Source organism: Oncorhynchus kisutch, linkage group LG25, assembly GCF_002021735.2.
Source record: "Oncorhynchus kisutch isolate 150728-3 linkage group LG25, Okis_V2, whole genome shotgun sequence".
In the NCBI taxonomy this organism is placed as follows: Eukaryota; Metazoa; Chordata; class Actinopteri; order Salmoniformes; family Salmonidae; genus Oncorhynchus; species Oncorhynchus kisutch.
Window position 1 is genome coordinate 22,245,900 of NC_034198.2, and position 20,181 is coordinate 22,266,080.

General features: G+C 43.8%; 2 protein-coding genes across 2 annotated transcripts in view; one reads left to right on the plus strand and one right to left on the minus strand.

The window, feature by feature from the left end:
* LOC109870062 (ubiquitin carboxyl-terminal hydrolase 42) overlaps window positions 1-17,151 on the plus strand; it is a 35,495-nt gene extending 18,344 nt beyond the window's left edge. The window contains exons 2-18 of the mRNA XM_020460383.2: window positions 2,159-2,417; window positions 9,009-9,218; window positions 9,843-9,953; window positions 10,274-10,373; window positions 10,764-10,831; window positions 11,226-11,296; window positions 11,398-11,480; window positions 11,608-11,719; window positions 11,862-12,002; window positions 12,253-12,353; window positions 12,534-12,690; window positions 12,770-13,381; window positions 13,517-13,593; window positions 13,968-15,092; window positions 15,209-15,540; window positions 15,650-15,754; window positions 15,915-17,151. Coding sequence (XP_020315972.1) covers window positions 2,168-2,417; window positions 9,009-9,218; window positions 9,843-9,953; window positions 10,274-10,373; window positions 10,764-10,831; window positions 11,226-11,296; window positions 11,398-11,480; window positions 11,608-11,719; window positions 11,862-12,002; window positions 12,253-12,353; window positions 12,534-12,690; window positions 12,770-13,381; window positions 13,517-13,593; window positions 13,968-15,092; window positions 15,209-15,540; window positions 15,650-15,717 — 3,618 coding nt within the window. The 5' untranslated portion in view covers window positions 2,159-2,167 and the 3' untranslated portion in view covers window positions 15,718-15,754; window positions 15,915-17,151. The remainder of the gene's footprint in view (window positions 1-2,158; window positions 2,418-9,008; window positions 9,219-9,842; window positions 9,954-10,273; window positions 10,374-10,763; window positions 10,832-11,225; window positions 11,297-11,397; window positions 11,481-11,607; window positions 11,720-11,861; window positions 12,003-12,252; window positions 12,354-12,533; window positions 12,691-12,769; window positions 13,382-13,516; window positions 13,594-13,967; window positions 15,093-15,208; window positions 15,541-15,649; window positions 15,755-15,914) is intronic.
* A 1,558-nt stretch (window positions 17,152-18,709) lies between these two features.
* The window catches only part of LOC109870063 (cytohesin-3-like), a 33,544-nt gene continuing 32,072 nt past the window's right edge, over window positions 18,710-20,181 (minus strand). The window contains exon 13 of the mRNA XM_031804495.1: window positions 18,710-18,853. Coding sequence (XP_031660355.1) covers window positions 18,781-18,853 — 73 coding nt within the window. The 3' untranslated portion in view covers window positions 18,710-18,780. The remainder of the gene's footprint in view (window positions 18,854-20,181) is intronic.

Consider the following 20,181-nt stretch of genomic DNA (forward strand, 5'->3'; position numbering starts at 1 on the left):
CACAGGTCCGATGGAAACTCATGTATACCCCACAAGACATGCCACCAGGGGTCTCTTCACAGTTCCCAATTCCAGAACACACTCCGGGAAACGCACAGTACTACACAGAGCCATGATAACTACATGGAACTCTATTCCACATCAAGTAACTCATGCAAGCAGTAAAATCGAATTAACAAAACAACATAAAACTACACCTTATGGAACAACGCACACTGAAGAGACACACGCACACATTTTAAAATTGTTTTATGGTGGTATTATACATTTTGTGTTGTAATGATATATTATTTTGTTTAATTTGTAGGGTTTTTTTGTGCCTTAATGTGTTTGCACCCCAGGAAGAGTAGCTGCTGCCTTGGCAATTACATGTTCTGTTTAGAGGCAAATTGTCTCCGTTTACACAGATATGTTCGGAGACATATCTAATTAGCTCAGGCAATCGACTGTCTTCCTTCTGTTTTCATTAAAACAAGCGCTGTAACATGGCAGTGTGGGAACCATATCAAGGTGTATAGTGATTTATCCTTTTTACGATTTCTTGCAGATATGAAAGATGTGTTCCTTTTTATGCTTCCAAAACCATACCGCAAGCGACGCGCTGCATGTTGAGAGTAAGCATTGGGGCTCTTAGTATCTTCTGACCGGGTGTGTTTTGCTATCGTCAATAGGCAATAAAGGTAGTTAGTGTCTGAATGTCTTACCATAACCCTTACCGTAACATTTTTACATTTCCATGTCAATGAGGACATCCAGCTGACGTCACCTAAGGATCTCAGATGGCAAGGACCCTTCTTATTTCAGGGAAAGATGGTGGATAAATTGTCTTACTCAGGCTGTTTACAATTGAAAAAAATTATAACAGTTCTGGTCTGCTTATGGGGTGGCTCTCCCATAGGCACCAATACCAAAGATGTATTGTGCCATTGCGATAGCAGCCGGGTCTGGTTAGTTCATTGACTAACCAGAAAAAATAAGGGAGTGGGATGCCTAGCTTCCTCTTCAGTCTCTGGTTTCATTTTGGTGATTGTTCCTGTATGTCATTACTACTATCTACAATGTTGTTCATTTGACTTCAGTTTTAGCTAGCTAATAACATAATCAATCACTACTACTGACTGGTAGTGTAGTGATATCATTTTGTGTAATTTTAGTAAAGTTTTGTGTGTCAATGTATCTACTAGCTATACCAGTGTGTCCCAGATGCAACTCAAACGCTGACCCCAAGTCCCTACACCCTATACACTTGTGGTAGTTGTAAATGTTCTAATTAGTTGCAATATGATGAAACTTCCACCTAACCTCTCAGGACAAGGTGGAGCTATTTCAATATTGTTTGCACTTGTCAAATCTTCTCAGATCTCCACTGGAGCATAGGAGTCCATTTGGGATTTTGCCATAGTCCCTGGAGCAAATGCAGTTAACTTTGTTGTAATAAAATATTACAACAAACTTGCAGTCAGTAAACGTATCACTAAATCTGACTTTAAAGGGAGCTCTGTGTCGCATGTAAATTCAATGCAAACCATAAGCAGAGCATGCCTTTGGGGCTACTCCACTGTCTGCAGAACTCCTCCTTTTCCCTCAGAGGCTACTTTTGCTTTTATAACCCACGGCCGTGGTGTTGTCTACATGACTTATGACCCATTTACACCACCAGACAGACCACCTGCTGGTAATTTAGTGGGTCAATCCTGTTAGATGCTCTGTGTGATTGGTGCTACCTACGCACTGAAATCCTACCCGGCATATCTAACAATATCAGTTGATTTATTTAGGCACTGGAAACCTGTTAGTCACATTGTGACATGATGATATTACAGACAATCCGCTGTTGCTGTGCAGGTTCTTAGAATACGACAACATTCCGTATAGTGCAGTGAATTCGGCACAATCTGCATCTTCAAGTAGGATGGTAGTACTGAACCATTAGATTGTCAGGAAATAATGTGAGTTTGAAATAGGATGCTTTTGGGTGGTTTAGGGGCTGTTTCTGTAAAAGTCTTTCATCCTCTAGCCACAGAGCTAGTCTTCAAGACCAATTTTTGTCACGGACAACTCCGTTCACAGTTCTCCCAACTAAGCATAGGTTAGCTGTAGTATCTAAAGAAACAGCATTATCTAACTTCCTCTGTATTTATTTGTTTTTGTCTAACAGCAATGAACAATGACCATAGTTGACAGATCTTCAGAGAAATCTGACCACGAGTCAGTCGGGTGCAAGCGCTCCGGATCGCTGACCTTCCCCGGCGGAGACGGGAACGGGATGGACGGTGGGTGCTCCAGCTGGGGGGCGGGGGGTCCCTCATCCTCCGACACCCCCAGGGTGAAGACCGGGGGCTGCATGGGCCCAACCCCTGGAGCCACTGTCTACAGCAGCAGTGCTGCCATCACCGCAGACAGGCCCAAGGAGCAAGGTGAGGAGGGTTGATGTGCTCAATTCTGAAGTCTTTTGACGCTAACAGATAGGGATGGGGCGTTTCCATCAAAGGACGCATGAGCACCAATGTGAAGTTCATAGCAGCATATCAAATTGAAGACCAAGTCTATATTTATTTTTATTTCTGCATCTTTCAACCATTTTCCACCTTAAAAATTAGGCATAAGTAAAGGCTTTGGTTTCTGGATAAACAGATGGAAAAGGGGTCTTAGTTTTTCTGGTAGATGTTTTCTATCATAAATCCATCAAAACACAATGTTGACATAAACTAATGTCAACAATTGTATTTAATAATTGAAATTGTTTACCTTCTGTAAGTTTAAGAAATATTGCCTTGTGGGTTTTTGGAAACAGAATTACATCTTTAAAGGTGCTACACATGAGATTTTTTTATTTATTGTTGCATTGTAATTTCAGAAAATGTCCATAATATATATATATATATATATATATATATATATGGCACTAATGGTGGAATGCTAGTGTTTCACAGTATCACTTACCCACCAGTTTTGTGATTGGCTGGGATATCCGCCTATTGATGTCTCCCGCCGGAGTGGCATCTGTTGTCAAACTGGGAAAGCTGTTTTAGTGTTTGCAGAGGTTACATGGCCTGTATCCAGTGCGCGCTTTATGCACATGTACAAAACATTAGGAATACCTTCCTAATATTGAGTTTAGAGGTCGACCGATTAATCGGAGTGGCCGATTAATTAGGGCCGATTTTCAGGTTTTCATAACAATCGGAAATCTGTATTTTTGGACACCGATTTTGCCTCTTTAAAAATATATATTTTTAACTAGGCACGTCAGTTAAGAACACATTCTTATTTTCAATGACGGCCTAGGAACGGTGGATTAACTGCCTCGTTCAGGGGCAGAACGACAGATTTTCACCTTGTCAGCTCGGGGGATCCAATCTTGCAACCTTAGTTAACTAGTCCAACGCAATAATGACCTTTGCACTCCACAAGGAGACTGCCTGTTACGCGAATGCAGTAAGCCAAGGTAAGTTGCTAGGTAGCATTAAACTTATCTTATAAAAACAATCGATCATAATCACTAGTTAACTACACATGGTTGATGATATTACTAGATATTATCTAGCGTGTCCTGCGTTGCGTATAATCTGACTGAGCATACTTAGATACTTGTATCTGACTGCGCGGTGGTAGGCAGAAGCAGGTGCGTAAGCATTCATTCAAACAGCACTTTCGTGCTTTTTGCCAGCAGTTCTTCGTTGTGCGTCAAGCATTGCGCTGTTTATGACTTCAAGCCTATCAACTCCCGAGATGAGGCTGGTGTAACCGAAGTTAAATGGCTGGCTAGTTAGCGCGTGCTAATAGTGTTTCAAACGTCACTTGCTCTGAGTCTTGGGGTGGTTGTTTCCCTTGCTCTGCATGGGTAACACTGCTTTGAGGGTGGCTTTTGTCGTTGTGTTCCTGGTTTGAACCCAGGGAGGAGCGAGGAGAGGGACGGAAGCTATACTGTTACACTGGCAATACTAAAGTGCCTATAAGAACATCCAATAGTCAAAGGTTAATGAAATACAAATGGTAGAGGGAAATAGTCCTATAATCCTATAATAACTACAACTTAAAACTTCTTACCTGGGAATATTGAAGACTCATGTTAAAAGGAACCACCAGCTTTCATATTTTCTCATGTTCTGAGCAAGGAACTTCAGCTTTCTTACATAGCACATATTGCACTTTTACTTTCTTCTCCAACACTTTGTTTTTGCATTATTTAAACCAAATTGAACATGTTTATTTATTTGAGGCTAAATTGATTTTATTGATGTTTTATACGAAGGTAAAATAAGTGTTTATTCAGTATTGTTGTAATTGTCATTATTACAAATAGTTTTTTAAAATCGGCCGATTAATCGGTATATTACTGGTCCTCCAGTAATCGGTATCGGCATTGAAAAATCATAATCTGTCGACCTGAGTTGCATCCCCCCCTTTTACCCTCAGAACATCTTCTATTCATTGGGGCATGGATTCTACACAGTGTCGAATGCGATCCATAGGGATGCTGGCCCATCTTGACTCCAATATATCCCACAGTTGTCAAGTTGGCTTGGTTTCCTTTGGGTGGTGGACCATTCTTGATACACACGGGAAAACTGTTGAGCATGAAAAACCCAGCAGCGTTGAAGTTCTTGACACAAACCGGTGCACCTGGCATGTACTACCATATCCCTTTCAAAGGCACTAAAACATTTTGTCCTTCCTAATTACCCTCTGAATGGCACACATACACAATCGTTGTCTCAAGGCTTAAAAATGATTTTTAAACCTATCTGGTATAAGAGTACCACCTCGACAACAGCCAGTGAAATTGCAGGGCGCCGAATTCAAAACAAAAATCCAATAATTAAAATTCCTCAAACATAGAAGTATTATACACAATTTTGAAGATAAACTTCTTGTAAATCCAACCACAGTGTCCGATTTCAAAAAGGCTTTACTGTGAAAGCACACCTTGCGATTATGTTAGGTCAGCACCAAGTCACAGAAAACCATACAGCCATTTTCCAGCCAAGGAGAGGGTTCACAAGTCAGAAATAGCGATTAAATGAATCACTAACCTTTGATCTTCATCAGATGGCACTCATAGGACTTCATGTTACCCAATACATGTTTGTTTTTTTATAAAGTTCATATTGATATCCAAAAATCTCAGTTTACATTGGCGCGTTATGTAATACTCATCATAAACAATGCTAAACGATACAAGTGTTAAACATACGAATAAAGATAAACTTCTCCTTAATGCAACCGTTGTGTCAGATTTCAAAAAGGCTTTACTGCGAAATCACACTTTGTGATTATGTTAGGTCAGCACCTAGCCAACGGAAACCCATACAGCCATTTTCCAGCCAAGGAGAGTGTCACAAAAGTCAGAAATAGCATTAAACGTAATCACTTACCTTTGATCTTCACCTGGTGGTACTCCCAGGTCTCCATGTTAGACAATACATGTTCGATAATGTCCCTCTTTATGACAAAAAGCCTCCTTTTTTGTTTGTGTGTTTTTGTCCAGTAATCCGAATGCTCAAAGCATGTGCACTAAGTCCAGACAAAAAGTACAATAAAGGTTAGAAACATGCCAACCTTCCAGTTGTTTTTGTCATAAATAATAAATATTATTTAAATCAGACAAAAGCTTCGTCAATAGAAAAAGAGAAACAAGAAAGGCGCGTTCCCGATCAGGCGCATGGCTGATGTCTGGAAATTTCCACTGGCCACATGTAGAAGAAGACATAGAGCTTGTGAACTGGGACCTAAGTCTTTGTATGGTGGATAGGCTTTCAATAGAAAAACAACCTTTCAAAATAATAGTACTTCCTGGTTGTATATTCCTCGGGTTTTCGCCTGCCATATCAGTTCTGTTATACTCACCGACATTATTTTAACAGTTTTGGAGACTTAAGAGTGTTTTCTATCCAAATCTACTAAGTATATGTATATCCTATCTTCTGGGCCTGAGGCAGGTTAATATGGACACACTTTTCATCCAAAATTCCGAATGCTGCCCCCTACCCTAGTGAGGTTAACCTGTCTCCTCCCCTTTATCTGCACTGATTTGAAGTGGAAGCCTAGCGGTGAAGAGTGTTGGGCCAGGTCGCTGGTTCGACTCCGAGCCAACTAGGTGAAAAATATGTCGATGTACCCTTGAGCAAGGCACTCAACCCTAATTGCGCCTGTGAGTCGCGCTGGATAAGAGCATCTAGCCTCCCGGGTGGTGCAGTGGTTAAGGGCGCTGTACTGCAGCGCCAGCTGTGCCATCAGAGGCTCTGTCGTAACCGGCCGCGACCGGGAGGTCCGTGGGGCGACGCACAATTGGCCTAGCGTCGTCCGGGTTAGGGAGGGCTTGGTCAGTAGGGATGTCCTTGTCTCATCGCGCACCAGTGACTCCTGTGGCGGGCTGGGCGCAGTGCGCGCTAACCAAGGTTGCCAAGTGCACAGTGTTTTCTCCAACACATTGGTGCGGCTGGCTTCCGGGTTGGATGTGCGCTGTGTTAAGAAGCAGTGCGCCTAGGTTGGGTTGTGTATCGGAGGACGCATGACTTTCAACCTTCGTCTCTCCCGAGCCCGTACGGGAGTTGTAGCGATGAGACAAGATAGTAGCTACTACAATAATTGGACACCACGAAATTGGTTTAACAAGCGACATCAATAAGGGATCATAGCCTTCACCTGGTCAGTCTGTCATGGAAAGTACAGGTGTCCTTAATGTTTTGTACACTTGGATGTGACCAGCTTTTTGCCTGTTTCACTAATCCAGCTCGGGGTAGGTCGCTTTCTGTGCAGTGTCTTTACAGCGAAGGGCAAGGGTTGCCTAGCAGTGTGCGTGCTCACTCCACCAGTGGTGTGGCGGCTGCTTGTGCATTGTTCAGGGGCATGATGATTGGTGATATCTGTGCTGCAGCGAGTTGGTGTTCTGTTTTGAGGTTTTATTGCGTGGATGTAACTGTTCCCAGTGTGGCTCATAGTCCTATGGCTGGGTCTGGGAGTGGTGTTAAGCAGCGCACAGGTTGTGCATTTATCTGAGTTACCACAATTCCCTGTGGGTTTGGAACTTGGGCTGCCTTGGGGTGCAGCAGCGCGTAAAGCGCGCATTAGCAAGGTTACCACAGTTTCCTGTGGGTTTGAGCCTTGGCAGCGCGCGAGTAAAAGGTTTTAGCCTCGGCTTGGTTCATTGACTATAGTCAATGCTATGCAGTGCGCGTGTGCTCTTTTACAAAGTCACGACAGGTGTTCTGTTTTGTACTTGAGGTTACTTGTACGCGTTCTGACATTTTCAGGCTTGCACAGTAAGTATTGTTCTTGGAACCTTTTTTGGTCTATGGACTTGGGCTGCAGTGGCAGCTGGTCAGTGGCTATGGTCAGTATCCATAGCCAAGTTACAGCAGGTTTTGGTTACCTATATGAGACTCGACAGTTCAGGCCTCATGAGGCTCTCTGACAGTTCAGGCTTCTCAGATAAGTATTAGGGGAAAAGGGTGTCTTCTGTAAACCCTTTTTGGTGCCTGTGGAACTTGTGTGTGCTTGGGCTGCTGAGGGCTTCCTAGTTTTTGGTACCCTCTGAGCAGGCTTGGGGCGTGATTCTAAGTCCCCATAGTATGTTATACTGAAATACTGACCGACTGAAAGGGAATATACAGTTGTGAAAATAACTACTGTTCCCTGAAGGAGGGACCGAGGTATAACATATGTTGGCCGTATGCCGTCAGGCATAGGAGCGGAACTGATTGCAAGTCCTAGTATTATAGCCAGGACGGCAGGGCTTCCAAGGGCGTGCTTGGCATTCATTGGCTCGTTGAATGTGGTTTCTTCTTTTTTTTCGGGTGAATGTGATTGGCCGTTGACTCTCCATACTATGTTATACCTCGTTCCCTCCTTCAGTGAATCAAATCAAATCAAATTTATTTATATAGCCCTTCGTACATCAGCTGATATCTCAAAGTGCTGTACAGAAACCCAGCCTAAAACCCCAAACAGCAAGCAATGCAGGTGGAGAAGCACGGTGGCTAGGAAAAACTCCCTAGAAAGGCCAATACCTAGGAAGAAACCTAGAGAGGAACCAGGCTATGTGGGGTGGCCAGTCCTCTTCTGGCTGTGCCGGGTGGAGATTATAACAGAACATGGTCAAGATGTTCAATGTTCATAAATGACCAGCATGGTCGAATAATAATAAGGCAGAACAGTTGAAACTAGAGCAGCAGCACAGTCAGGTGGAAGTTGAAACTGGAGCAGCAGCATGGCCAGGTAGACTGGGGACAGCAAGGAGTCATCATGTCAGGTAGTCCTGGGGCATGGTGAACAGTAGTTATATTCATAGCTGTAAATTTGTTAAACTTTCAAATCAATGTTTGTGTTTTGGCATACATTTTAAAGTGAAAAAACTTGAGTCAAAGCGTAATTCCATTACTGTGGTATTGCCCTGTATCTTTGGTTGCAGGGCTCCAAATGCATAAAATTACAGAAGGAAAGGACCTTAATTCATTGGAAAATAGTCTTGAAATTTTTTATTCATGCCCGATTGTAATGAAGGAAATCTTTCAAGACTATATTCTAAACAGGGAGTGCTGAGTTGAGTAGTGGTTTCCCAGATATCTTCTCATAAGTGACTGCCTTAACCGGTTCTCCTGCATGTTTCTATTATACTGGCCCAGTTATGTAACCATATTGCGGTTTTGAGGGGTGTAAATAGCCTGATGTACCCTGAACAATAGATCCTGTGGCGCCACATGTTATGTCACTAAACAAGAAACACAGCATCTTTCTGCTGTCCCCACCCACCCATCAAATATGCCTAGCTTTCAATTCAAAGAAATTGATTGTCAATTTGAAAGTGCCTTCAAGTTGGAAGCAGTAAAAAAAATTGTATTCCCACTGATTTATCTACCAGGCAACGCTGTATTTCATTATTGCAACAAGAAAATAACACATCTGTGATTTGAGGCTGCTTTTACACAGTTGTGCAATCTGGAAGACATTTGTAATATGTATTTTACTTATGTATTTTACCGTTGATTTCCCTTTCCCCTCCGCAGTGGTGCTGACCAGTGGGGACGGCATCGCCTTGCCCCAGAAGGTGCTGTTCCCGGCCGAGCGGCTCAGCCTGAAGTGGAACCAGGTCAACCGCATCGGATCAGGTCTCCAGAACCTGGGCAATACCTGCTTCCTCAACTCTGCTCTGCAGTGTCTCACCTACACTGCTCCCCTCAGTAACTACATGCTGTCCCGGGAGCACTCTAAAACGTGTATGTAGATAATAGAACCATGGGCTCTTTTGTTTATATTTCATTTTCATAATGCAAAGCAGGAGAAGGTTAGAAAGGGAAACAAAAGTAATATTTAGACAAAGAAGAGCGGCTTCAAATTGATCAAAGTGTATGTTGATTCTTTGCTTAAAGGCCCAGTGCAGTCAATTTTTTCCTGTGTTTTATATACATTTCCACACTATGCACTTGGAATAATACTGTGAAATTATGATAATGCTCTGTTTGAAAAGACTGCCTGAAATTTCAGCCTGTTTTGGTGTGATGTAGTTTTGACCTGCCTAGTGACATAACCAGGTGGTAAATTAGTTAATAGACCAATAAGAAAGAGTTCTAAACCGCTCTGCCAATAACAGCTAGTTTTCAGTTTCCCCTACGCACTAAGACCACTCCCAGACAGACCTAGCAAAATTCTTGCTTGAGAAATCGCTTTTTGCTAAAACATTTTTTTTTTTTGCCATTTTAATTGAAAACACAGTAAGATACTCCCCCCTCCCCCATTAAATTAAATTTTCCCCTGAAATTATTTGATATTGAGATCAAACTGGCTGCATTAGACCTTTAATGCCTATTTACCCGATTGACCGCCTCTGTGTTGATGTTCAGGTCACGAGCCTGGATTCTGTATGATGTGCACCATGCAGAATCACATCACCCAGGTCTTTGCCAACTCTGGGAATGTCATCAAGCCCATCGGAGTCCTCAATGAGCTCAAACGTGAGTAGTATTTACTTTGGAATCAGAGGAGGAAAGACTTTTGCACAATGTGGATAGGAATTAGTCTTTGTGCAAACGTGTTGAAAGCCATTACAGCTAACCAACCTGTCAGCAAAATTGTTTTCCATACAAAGATGGAAGGAGAGTTGAGACTGCATCACAGGTGTAGAATTCTGGGAAACCTAGTCAGCAAAATTAGTTTTCCTCCCGAAAATAAAGAGCTGATTCTGTAATTTTTGGAGGGAAAACTGACAGTGTCAAAGTCTCTAATTTATTATGTCGCTTCTTCACCTGTCAATACCTCTGTCACACCTGTGCAGGGATTGCAAAGCATTTCCGTTTTGGTAGCCAAGAGGACGCCCATGAGTTCCTGCGGTACACAGTGGATGCTATGCAAAAGTCCTGCCTGCCCGGAAGCAAGTAGGTGTTACACTGAAACTCACATCTCATCTGACCCACATTCACATTTCACTTACAGCACAGAGTGAGACATGATTAATAAATAATGTTTCAGTGACCATCTCCTATACACTAGGGACCCTTAACTGACTTTAGGAAGCCTTCTTCCTATGTAGAGTGGGTATTCTGCCCTCCATCAGGTTGCCTCTACTCTCTGGAATTACTTTTGCTCTATTTCTTCTGCTGTCTTCCTCCTCAAAGGGCTAGGACATTGTGTCCCAATGAGAAATTAAATTAAGGCTATCTTGATTTAAATGATCCTGTGTGTACACATAGCCAGCAATTTCCCTTGAAGCTATTGGGAGTCGCTGATTAGCATCTTTAATGGTTTGACGTTTCCTTTTTCAACAGATTGGACAGGCAAACACAGGCAACCAGTTTCATCCATCAAGTCTTTGGAGGGTATCTAAGGTCCAGAGGTAGGCTTATTAGTGCTATCTTGATAAAAGATATATATACTACATGATTCCATATGTGTTATTTCATAGTTTTGATGTCTTCATTATTATTCTACAATGTAGGAAATAGTAAAAATAAAGAAAAACCCTTGAATGAGTAGTTGTGTCCAAACTTTTGACTGGTACTTTGTGTATGTGATATATATGATGCAGATACAAGCATTGCTTGCTCTTTGCGGTATTAGACCAGGTATCTGTAAAGAAACTTTATAAAATACATTGGATTGATATACTTTCTCTGTGTGTGCTGCTGGACCATTAGAACTTTTTGAAGAGGCAATTATGATTAGATGACTGTCATAGTTGTTAATAGGTACGATATTATCTAATAATTGTCTATGCTGTCTTTTTACAGTAAAATGTTTAAACTGCAAAGCAGTCTCTGACACGTTTGACCCTTATTTGGATGTCGCTTTGGAAATCAAGGTAACAGTGAAGTACCTTTTTCATGGTATACAGTGAGGAAACCTGTCAAACCTCTTTCTAAGAATACATCATTGACACGTGTCACCCGTGTTACCTTTCAGACTGCTCCCAGTATCACCAAAGCACTGGAGCAGTTTGTTAAGCCTGAGCAGCTAGATGGAGAGAATGCCTACAAATGCACTAAGTGAGTATATCTGTATTCATTTATTGTTAGTCTCAGCATAGTGCTGCCTAAACCAGTGTTATTGCAACCTTGTGAACTGTGTTTTTAGTTTCGTTGGTTTTTATAACCATTCCAACTGTGTGTGCAGGTGTAAGAAGATGGTTCCAGCCTCTAAGAGATTCACCATCCACCGCAGCTCCAATGTGCTCACCATCTCACTGAAGCGCTTCGCCAACTACAACGGGGGCAAGATCGCTAAAGTAAGTTCAGAGTACGTTATTAGTAACAGAAACATTAACATGGACCACTTTAAGAACTGTTTTACCGGTCACATTTTTACTGAAATCTTTAATTGGGGAGATATCATCTCACATGGCCTTTCTCTCTCTCTCTCTCCCCTAGGACGTGAGGTATCCTGAGTGCCTGGACCTGCGTCCCTTCATGTCTCAGTCCCACGGGGAGCCCCAGGTCTATGTGCTCTACGCTGTCCTGGTGCACTCTGGCTTCAGCTGCCACGCTGGACACTACTACTGCTACGTCAAGGTAAGCGCCGACATAGACGCAAAACCACTGTTAAGACTGCTCTTAAACACACTCCAATCAATCAATGAGAGAGACTGCTTACAACCTCCAGGCGAATAAGCCTTTTACCACTTCTATGTAAGCCTGATGTATTTGATTACATATGTCTTCTACAGGGGGTTATGGTTACTATGGTGTCCATGTGACGTACTGTATGTTTGTGGGATGCATGTCTATAATTTCTCTCCTTCTCCCCCCCACTTTCTCTCAGGCTAGCAACGGCCAGTGGCACCAGATGAATGACTCCTCTGTATCACTCAGTGACATCAGATCAGTCCTCAACCAGCAGGCGTACGTCCTCTTCTATATCAGGTGAGTAGCTAGCTCCCATTCACCTTTTGTTTGAATGATGAAAAATATATCTGAGCGTTGAAGCATTACGTGTGTTTCTAAAATGAAGTCTGCTTGACGATGCAATAGTCCTGTGCAGGATTTCCCTTTCAGTGGTTGAGTTTCTCATCTGTGATGGGTGCTGCCTGTTCTTGCCACCAGGTCACCTGATCTGAAGAACGGAGGGGACTACAACCACATGAGTCAGCCTCCTGGACAGTCGTCCCCCCGCCCCATCCTCACACCCCGGGTCAACATTGGGCCACGACACACCAACACTTGCTTCATAGGACCACAGCTGCCCCCACACATGGCCAAGGTACAGCCTCAACACACACTAGCCTCTGCACAATCTTCTGTTCAAAAGCAATGTGTAATAACTGTCTTTTTTCCCCCAGAACACCTTTCACATCAATGGGAACGGCTCCCTAAGGGACTTCCCCTCTGGCTCTAAGCCCAGCAGTGGGAGCAGCAGCATGGGCAAGACTAGCTACGGCCTGCTCTCCTCTTCTTCCTCTTCCTCTCATTCTCTAAGCTGTCCTACAGGTATCCCTGACACTGCCAAGCGTCAGAAGCTCTCATTCTTCATCGGTCAGGGCAAACAGATCCGCCCCTCCTCATCATCCTCTTACGCCCAGCCGTCCTCCTGTTCTTCGTCACAGACTACCTCAGACATGTCCGCGCCCCGGGCTCCTTGCATAAACGGTACACCCTCCGTTAACGGAAATGGTCATGGAGCCTCATTCCTGGTGCCGTATGGCCAGGAGTCGTCGGAGGAGTCTGACCAGGAGGGAGGCAGCGGTCTGGAGAACGGCACAACTAAGCCTCACGTTAACGGGAGGAAGGGAGGGCCCGTCCCCAGAGTGCTGGCCCTCAAGCCCAACGGCATCAGTAACGGCCAGGCCACCATGCACCATAACGGGTCTGGGACAAACGGCTCCTCCAAACTCAGCCAGATCGGACATCAGAATGGACACCACAAAGTTAATGGCATCAAACACCCGGAGAAGGTACCTCAGTCGAGACACGCACACATATTTAAATACTTTACTTGAATCCACACATCACATTACATTTGCAGAATCATCACACACACAAGCAGCTGTGTATTATCTGTGTGTGTGTGTGTGTGTGTTGTTGTGCAGGTCAACGGTCATGTACTGTCTCCTGGGTTGGGTCCCAGCAGTTCTAATGGGGCGGAGTCTCACCACAGTGGCCCAAGGTGAGTGTATCGCCTCGTGTACACCGGTTGCATCAAACTGTGTTCCGGCAGAAGTCCATTTATTTAAGCCGCACCGCTGCGACTCCTCTGCCGGACTAGGTTGTGGTGCGTGGCACTGCGTGCAGTGTGCCACATGCGTTGGTTTGCCGTGCAATACCAGAAGTAAACCACACAAAAAGTTCCTAATGTGTAGCATGATACTTTTTGTTGTGATGCGGTGCATGGATTGTGAAGACTACGTGAGATGTACCATACAGCAATAACCCGTGTGCACGCAGCATTAGATTGTTTTACCTATTTTGTTTTATCAGATTCTCTCATGATCATTTTGATGTACAGTAATTCATGAATGCTATTGATGTATTTTTCTACAGCAAAGAGGTGTATAGTGCCATCTCCAGCCAGGACAGCCCGTCTCAGAGCCTCCACAGTGCCGACAGCGATAGCCACCTCCCCCCAAGCCCAGAGAAAAGGACTAAAACTCACTCTGACCCCCTCCCTCACCACCCACCATCAACCACTGCTAACCCGCCATCCTCATTGGCCGATGTTGGCGCTAAGCCACCTACTGACACCATGAGGGAATCCAGCTCCACCTCCAACCCTGGGGCCTTACCCCTCCAGCCCACCCCCCACTCCCTCAGAACCCTAGTCTCTCCAGCCTTCTCCCAGCCCCTCTCTGGACCAGGCCTGGGGACCACAAAAGGCCTCGGAGCACCACACAGCAGATCTGGTGAGGACGTTAGGGAGACTGAGAACAGCCCAGCAGCAGGGCTGGATGGACGGCTGGACGGCAAGCCCAGCTCCAGAGAGGGAAGAGACCGGATGTATTCTTCTGATCGGGATAAGGGGAGAGACCGACTATATTCTTCGGACCGCGATAAGGATGGAGACCGGCTGTACTCTTCTGACCGGGATAAAGACGGAGAAAGGAATGGGTACCACCGTGACATGAGCCGTGAACGCAACTGGGACCGTGACTCAGACCGCTATCGACACCGGCGGGACCACAGAGATCGAGAACACCACCGAGACCGAGAACACCACCGGTCGTACCGTGATCGCTCGGCCAGCCGGGACAGACACTGGGAGTCAGAGCGTCGCTGGGAGAGGAACGCCTACTACCCCAGGGACAGAGACCGCTACCACAGACCCAGAGAGAACAGGGAGAGGGACAGGAGGGAGCACAGCCTCCCCCATAGAGAGGAGCCTCACGGACGCTCCAGGTTGAGGGGGGAGAGGGGTGAACGTAAGGACAGGGGTGATGGTAAGAGGGGTTACTACCCTTCACAGGAGGAGGGCCCCCTGCCCACCCCACTAAGCTCCAACACCAAACCCAGTCAGCCCCCCACTAGCCCAGACCTCTCCCCAGCCAGACCAGCTCTGGAGGAAAGACCCGATCCTCTGAGAGAGGACAGCGTTGAGGAGCGTCGGGCCAAGAAACACAAGAAGAGCAAGAAGAAGAAGTCCAAGGACAAAGCTAGGCGTCGAGAGAATGGGTAAGGCAGTCGTATTCTTTTTCTAAGTGTATTTTATTACCTCCACAATAATAGACAAGGTGCCAGAGAAATTCATTCAGTTACTTTAACGCTGACCTGCGTGTTCTTTCTTCAAGGACCTCTGATGTGGATTCCTCTGACAGGGCTGCCGATGGCAGCAAGTCCTCCAAACACAAGAAGAAGAAGAAGAAGAGGAGGCACGACACTAACATGGAGGACGAGAAGTCCCGCTCTACCCAGAGTTCCGAGGGGCACCGTGACCCCAACGCCCCCCAGGAGAGTCGCAGGGCGAGCAGCAGTGACGAGGAGAGGGCGAGCAGGAAGCGACGTTACCAGGACGATGATGGCTCTGACAATAGCTACCCCGAGAAACACCATCGCTCCGATGACAACAAAGACCGCTTCTTCTCTCGCAACGCATCGCACCACCACCTCAACGGGCACACAGGTAAGAAACAAGCTGATTTTAGAAACCATACAATGGTTTCGATATATCAGGTCCACTAGTATTTTTCAGTTTGTTCAATAATCTTGACCGTAATGTTTTTCTCTTGTAGGTAATGGCTTCAGTCGACCCAATGGAAACTCCCACGGATGTTCTACCAATGGACTGTACAATGAATGACATTAGATTTTCTGTTTGACCAGAGAAACAGAACAATGTAAGTGTCTTACTTTTACGTCGGTCTTACTCAGAGAATCTCTATGCTTGACTGTGTGCTTATGTGTGGAAACAGTAGCCAGTTTCAACTTATCTTCTTGATTGTCTAGATACTGTAATGGGTCTGAATGCAAACGTAACACATCTCTCTCCCATTGCAGACTTGGAATACTGTAAAAATCAACCTTTATGGAAAAGTGAAATGCAACAGGAATGTCATCCCGAATATTTGAACGTGGTGCTAAATTACTGGGAATATACTGTATTTTTACCACACAAATGTTTTAAAGATTCTACCAGATTCTTTTTTTTAAAGGTTTTTTTTTTTCTAATTAATTCGGTAGACACTTGTCACTCAATGGACATTTATGAAAAATAATTAATATATACACGTTGTAAACAAAAAAGAAGCCTGGAGCTTAACCATCTCAACTGCTGCTTAGTGGAAGACTCAGGATTTGTTAAAATGAGACTTTTTCCTCCTCAGAGAACTGACCACTTGGTTAAATAATCGAACGACTATTGTTGTTGCCTAGGAGATGACCTGTTTGATATGACTTCAGTTGGCTGCAAGTTTGTCACCATTATCCACATATCTGTATAGCTGGAGTTGTTGGTAAAAAAGAAAATGGAGGGAAACGTTATGGAGGAGTGAGGACCGTGTGGAAGAGAATGATCTGGCGGTGGTGACTACGTGTGCACTTACCACCACATCTACTCTGATAGACATAAGGACATTGCCAGCTCTTTGTTGCTTTCAATTACTTTTTAAAATTCTCTTAAGCCTACAATTGTTTCTCTCAACACGTCACTGGAGAAGATTCCCTCCCTCTGCATCCCTCTCTTCACTCGCTTTCACTGAGATATCATTTCTATCCTTAACTCATTCAAGGATTTAAAAATCATAATAATAATCATGTTATCTTATGGCTGTGGACCAGTTTTTTTTTTTTTGTAGCGTCCAAAAGAATACTGTGAATTTAATTTTGAACTGTACTATCAGTTATTTTTTTATACATTAAAACGGTCCTGTATCAGGAATACCAATGTAGAATTTCTTTTTTTGTTTTAGAATTCCCACAACGTAATTTAGACTGTGTTCTATGGACATAAGTCAGTAGAATGGTATGATGATCTGCTTTTGGTCTGTTTGGATGGCTTTGTTTTCTACCTAAAAAAAAAAAAAAGACAAACATGTAAATGGTTGTTAATACATTTCTAGTTCTACAATAGCATGTCAAATTTATACATTGTACAAGGTATATAAAACGCCTTAATACATTTAATGTCATTATTATTTTTTGAGTGAATGCTGTTGATTGATTGGGGATGTACACACAGATGGTGGAAAGTTTCTGCCATTTTATTGGAAGGAGTAATTTGTCTGACTTTTGGTTTTAAAAAAGTGTGCATATGAGTGATTTTAATTGGTTGCTTGGATAGACTGAAACACTTTGGATTTAGGGCTAACAGTGGTTAGGTAATTTTTCATATTGTTTCCAGGTTACACAATGATAGTGTGGGAGTTCAAAACAGGACCTGTGTACTAATGTCCACATACAATAGACCGTGTGGAAGCTATAACATAAAGAATAGATGGCTGGGTATGTATCAGACTGGTCAGTTACACAGGAGAAGATCTGGTCTTTTTACTCAAAATTCTCATCACATTAAGGCTGCTGTAACATTTTGAGATTCTCTTGAGCTTTTACACAACTTTTGTAAAGTTCCATCTGTCTCACAACGGGGAGATTTTTAGATCCAAACCTGATCTATTCAAACTTTTTCGCTGAAGTGTTACACTTGGCGCTCTAGAAATTGAGGTCATTTCCAATTGAGCTGACATATGCAGCGTTTACCGTGAATGCAGTCTCTGCTAACGCGGGAACATTGAAATGTATTGGCAATCACGCTGTAACGCTGACTTCTACGATACAGAGTGAATAGAGCCATTCGTTTTCACCTTGACACCTTCCAATGTAAAAACCAGCTGGCTTGGCTGCTACATTTATCTGTTTCTTTTAGAAATATGAGGAGTTTTTCTTCGTTTGCTCTGTGAGGAGTTGGAGTTGAGGGTTTCTTCTACTGCAGTATGTAATCTGTAATGCTCATTGCTCAACTTTGAAATGTGAACAAACGGGTGTAGGCTAGCCATAACCTTTCACATGCTACAGAAACAAACTATATACAGTACATATAATGGCAAGGGGAATACACTTTTGTAATTAGAGAAAATAAATATGAAAAACAAATGTACAGCAGTGGACTTTGAATCAATACATAAACTAGCTTTGAATAACTGTCACACAAACTTGACAATATGTATTATTAATACAGTATATTATAGCTCTGCAGGAATTCACATTTGATCTTACATAGACCATAGTGATATCTAATATGAACTGGCAACAACTGGGTATGGCATTATGAAACAAAAGAGAAAAGAAAACAAATTCTTATTGTACACTACTTGTATCAGTTGTTTTGCAGGTGAAAATCTGACCCGTTGATTCCTAAAAGTTTGAGGTTCTTCTGACATTGAGGGCATACTCAATTCACCCACTAGAGGACAATGTTGAGCTAGCCAAGATGTCCATGTTTCTTCGAGCCTGCTTCGATGGTTGGGGAAAGCGCTGTCTGTATGGGGACATTGGGGAGGCCCCACACAGCCTCATACATACTGCTCAGACCATTGTCCTTTTCACAATACAGTACATTCACACATGCATCTGAAAAGAAACTGATAACCAAAATGTCAAGTGCCCTTCCCGACTTGTCCTTTATCCATACTGATGAAGTGTAGACGTGTTGCATCCGAAGTCGAATCCCCACTAAATCTGGATCCCCTTGTCTTCTGTGACCATGTCTCCTGTCCCTGGGCCGAGTGTGTGAGCCCCCCCCCCCCCCCCCCCCCCCCCTCTCCTGGGCCGAGTGTGTGAGCCCCCCCCCCCCCCCCCCCCCTCTCCTGGACCGATGGAGGTCCATGCTGGTGTCACTGATGATAGGGTGGGTGTGGTCAGGTTCTCCTCACTTCTTATTGGCTATCCTCCGCTTCCTGGTGGCTAGCATGTCATAGAAGGGATCCCTGCTGATGCTTGCTCTGCAGAGAGAGATGGATTGGTTATGAAAAATAAACAATGGTTGTGTATTACAGTAGCCTGTGTAGGCCTTTTGTGAGCAGGTCTGGGAATAGTTTCAACAGCTTTACTATATTCGGTATCGGCACAGTTCATATTCTAACCTACACTGTCGTCCAAGGAAAACATTGCAATTGGTTTCATGTTTTTCAGCCTCCTCTGAAGGAGTACCTCTCTATCAACATAGATGTAACACAATAAAGCTGTCTCAACAAGCTTGTTCTTCGGTACAGTACTGCAGGCTATTATACACCCCCATATTCCCTTGAAGACTGCAGAGGGAAAAGCCATAGCGGTCCATTAAATTACTGAGAAAAGCCTTGCGTCCGGTCTGAGTTGGTTGTTGTTTTCTCTCTTCACACACAAACCCCAACGGGACAGTAATAGGGTTGAGTAATTCACTGCTTTCCCGGCAGTAGGAACACAGGACATGCTGAAATGGCCATTCTGTGTATGTGTGTCATGCTAACCACAGAGGAGACTACCTAAAGCTGAGTCAGGGTACAGAGTGTGAGCGAAAGCAACCCTGGCCTGTTCTGCACACAGTCTGTCACCCTGTCCCACAGTCTCACAGCTACACATAGAAGAGTTCTATAAAGCTGACCTACAGCTGTGATTTCATACAGGGCTGGTATACACTAGGAAAGGCACTGGTTTCCCACTGGAAACTCCATTAATTGCAGAACTGAAGTTGACATTATGTCTCCCTGTCAAATCTCCTTAACTGTGTATGGCATCCACTACTTCCAAACAAGCTTGGCAGTAAGGTTGTGGAACACGCAGAAAAATCTATTTAGTTGATTCTAATGGAAACCCAGCTGTCAATTGCAAATGGTGTTTCTATATCATCATGCCTGATGAGAGTATCATATAATATGATTTCTGCCTCATATTGATCATTGGAAAGCTCAGCTGAGAGGAGCTATGATCAATCACCCTCTGGGTCCATTTTAACAGAGCATCTTTCTCCTTAACAAGACAGCATTTGTGTATGATAAATAGTTTGGATTTGGCAAAAACACTAAGAGGAAAGAATTGAGGCAGAGTGCCAGAGAAAGAGAGTGTAATGCGTGTCTTCTAGCTCTCCTGTCTATAGGCTAATCTAGAGGGCTTTATCAACCGGAAACCCATTTAACCTCCAGAGAGCAGTCTTATCTACCGCACACTGTGAGAAAGTTAGCCTCTCAGCCATATGCCTTAGTGAGTCACACAGTTACATCAAGAAGTTCACACATGGGAAGAAACACATGGTGCTATTTGTGTAAAGACGAATGTATCTTCAAAGAAGCGT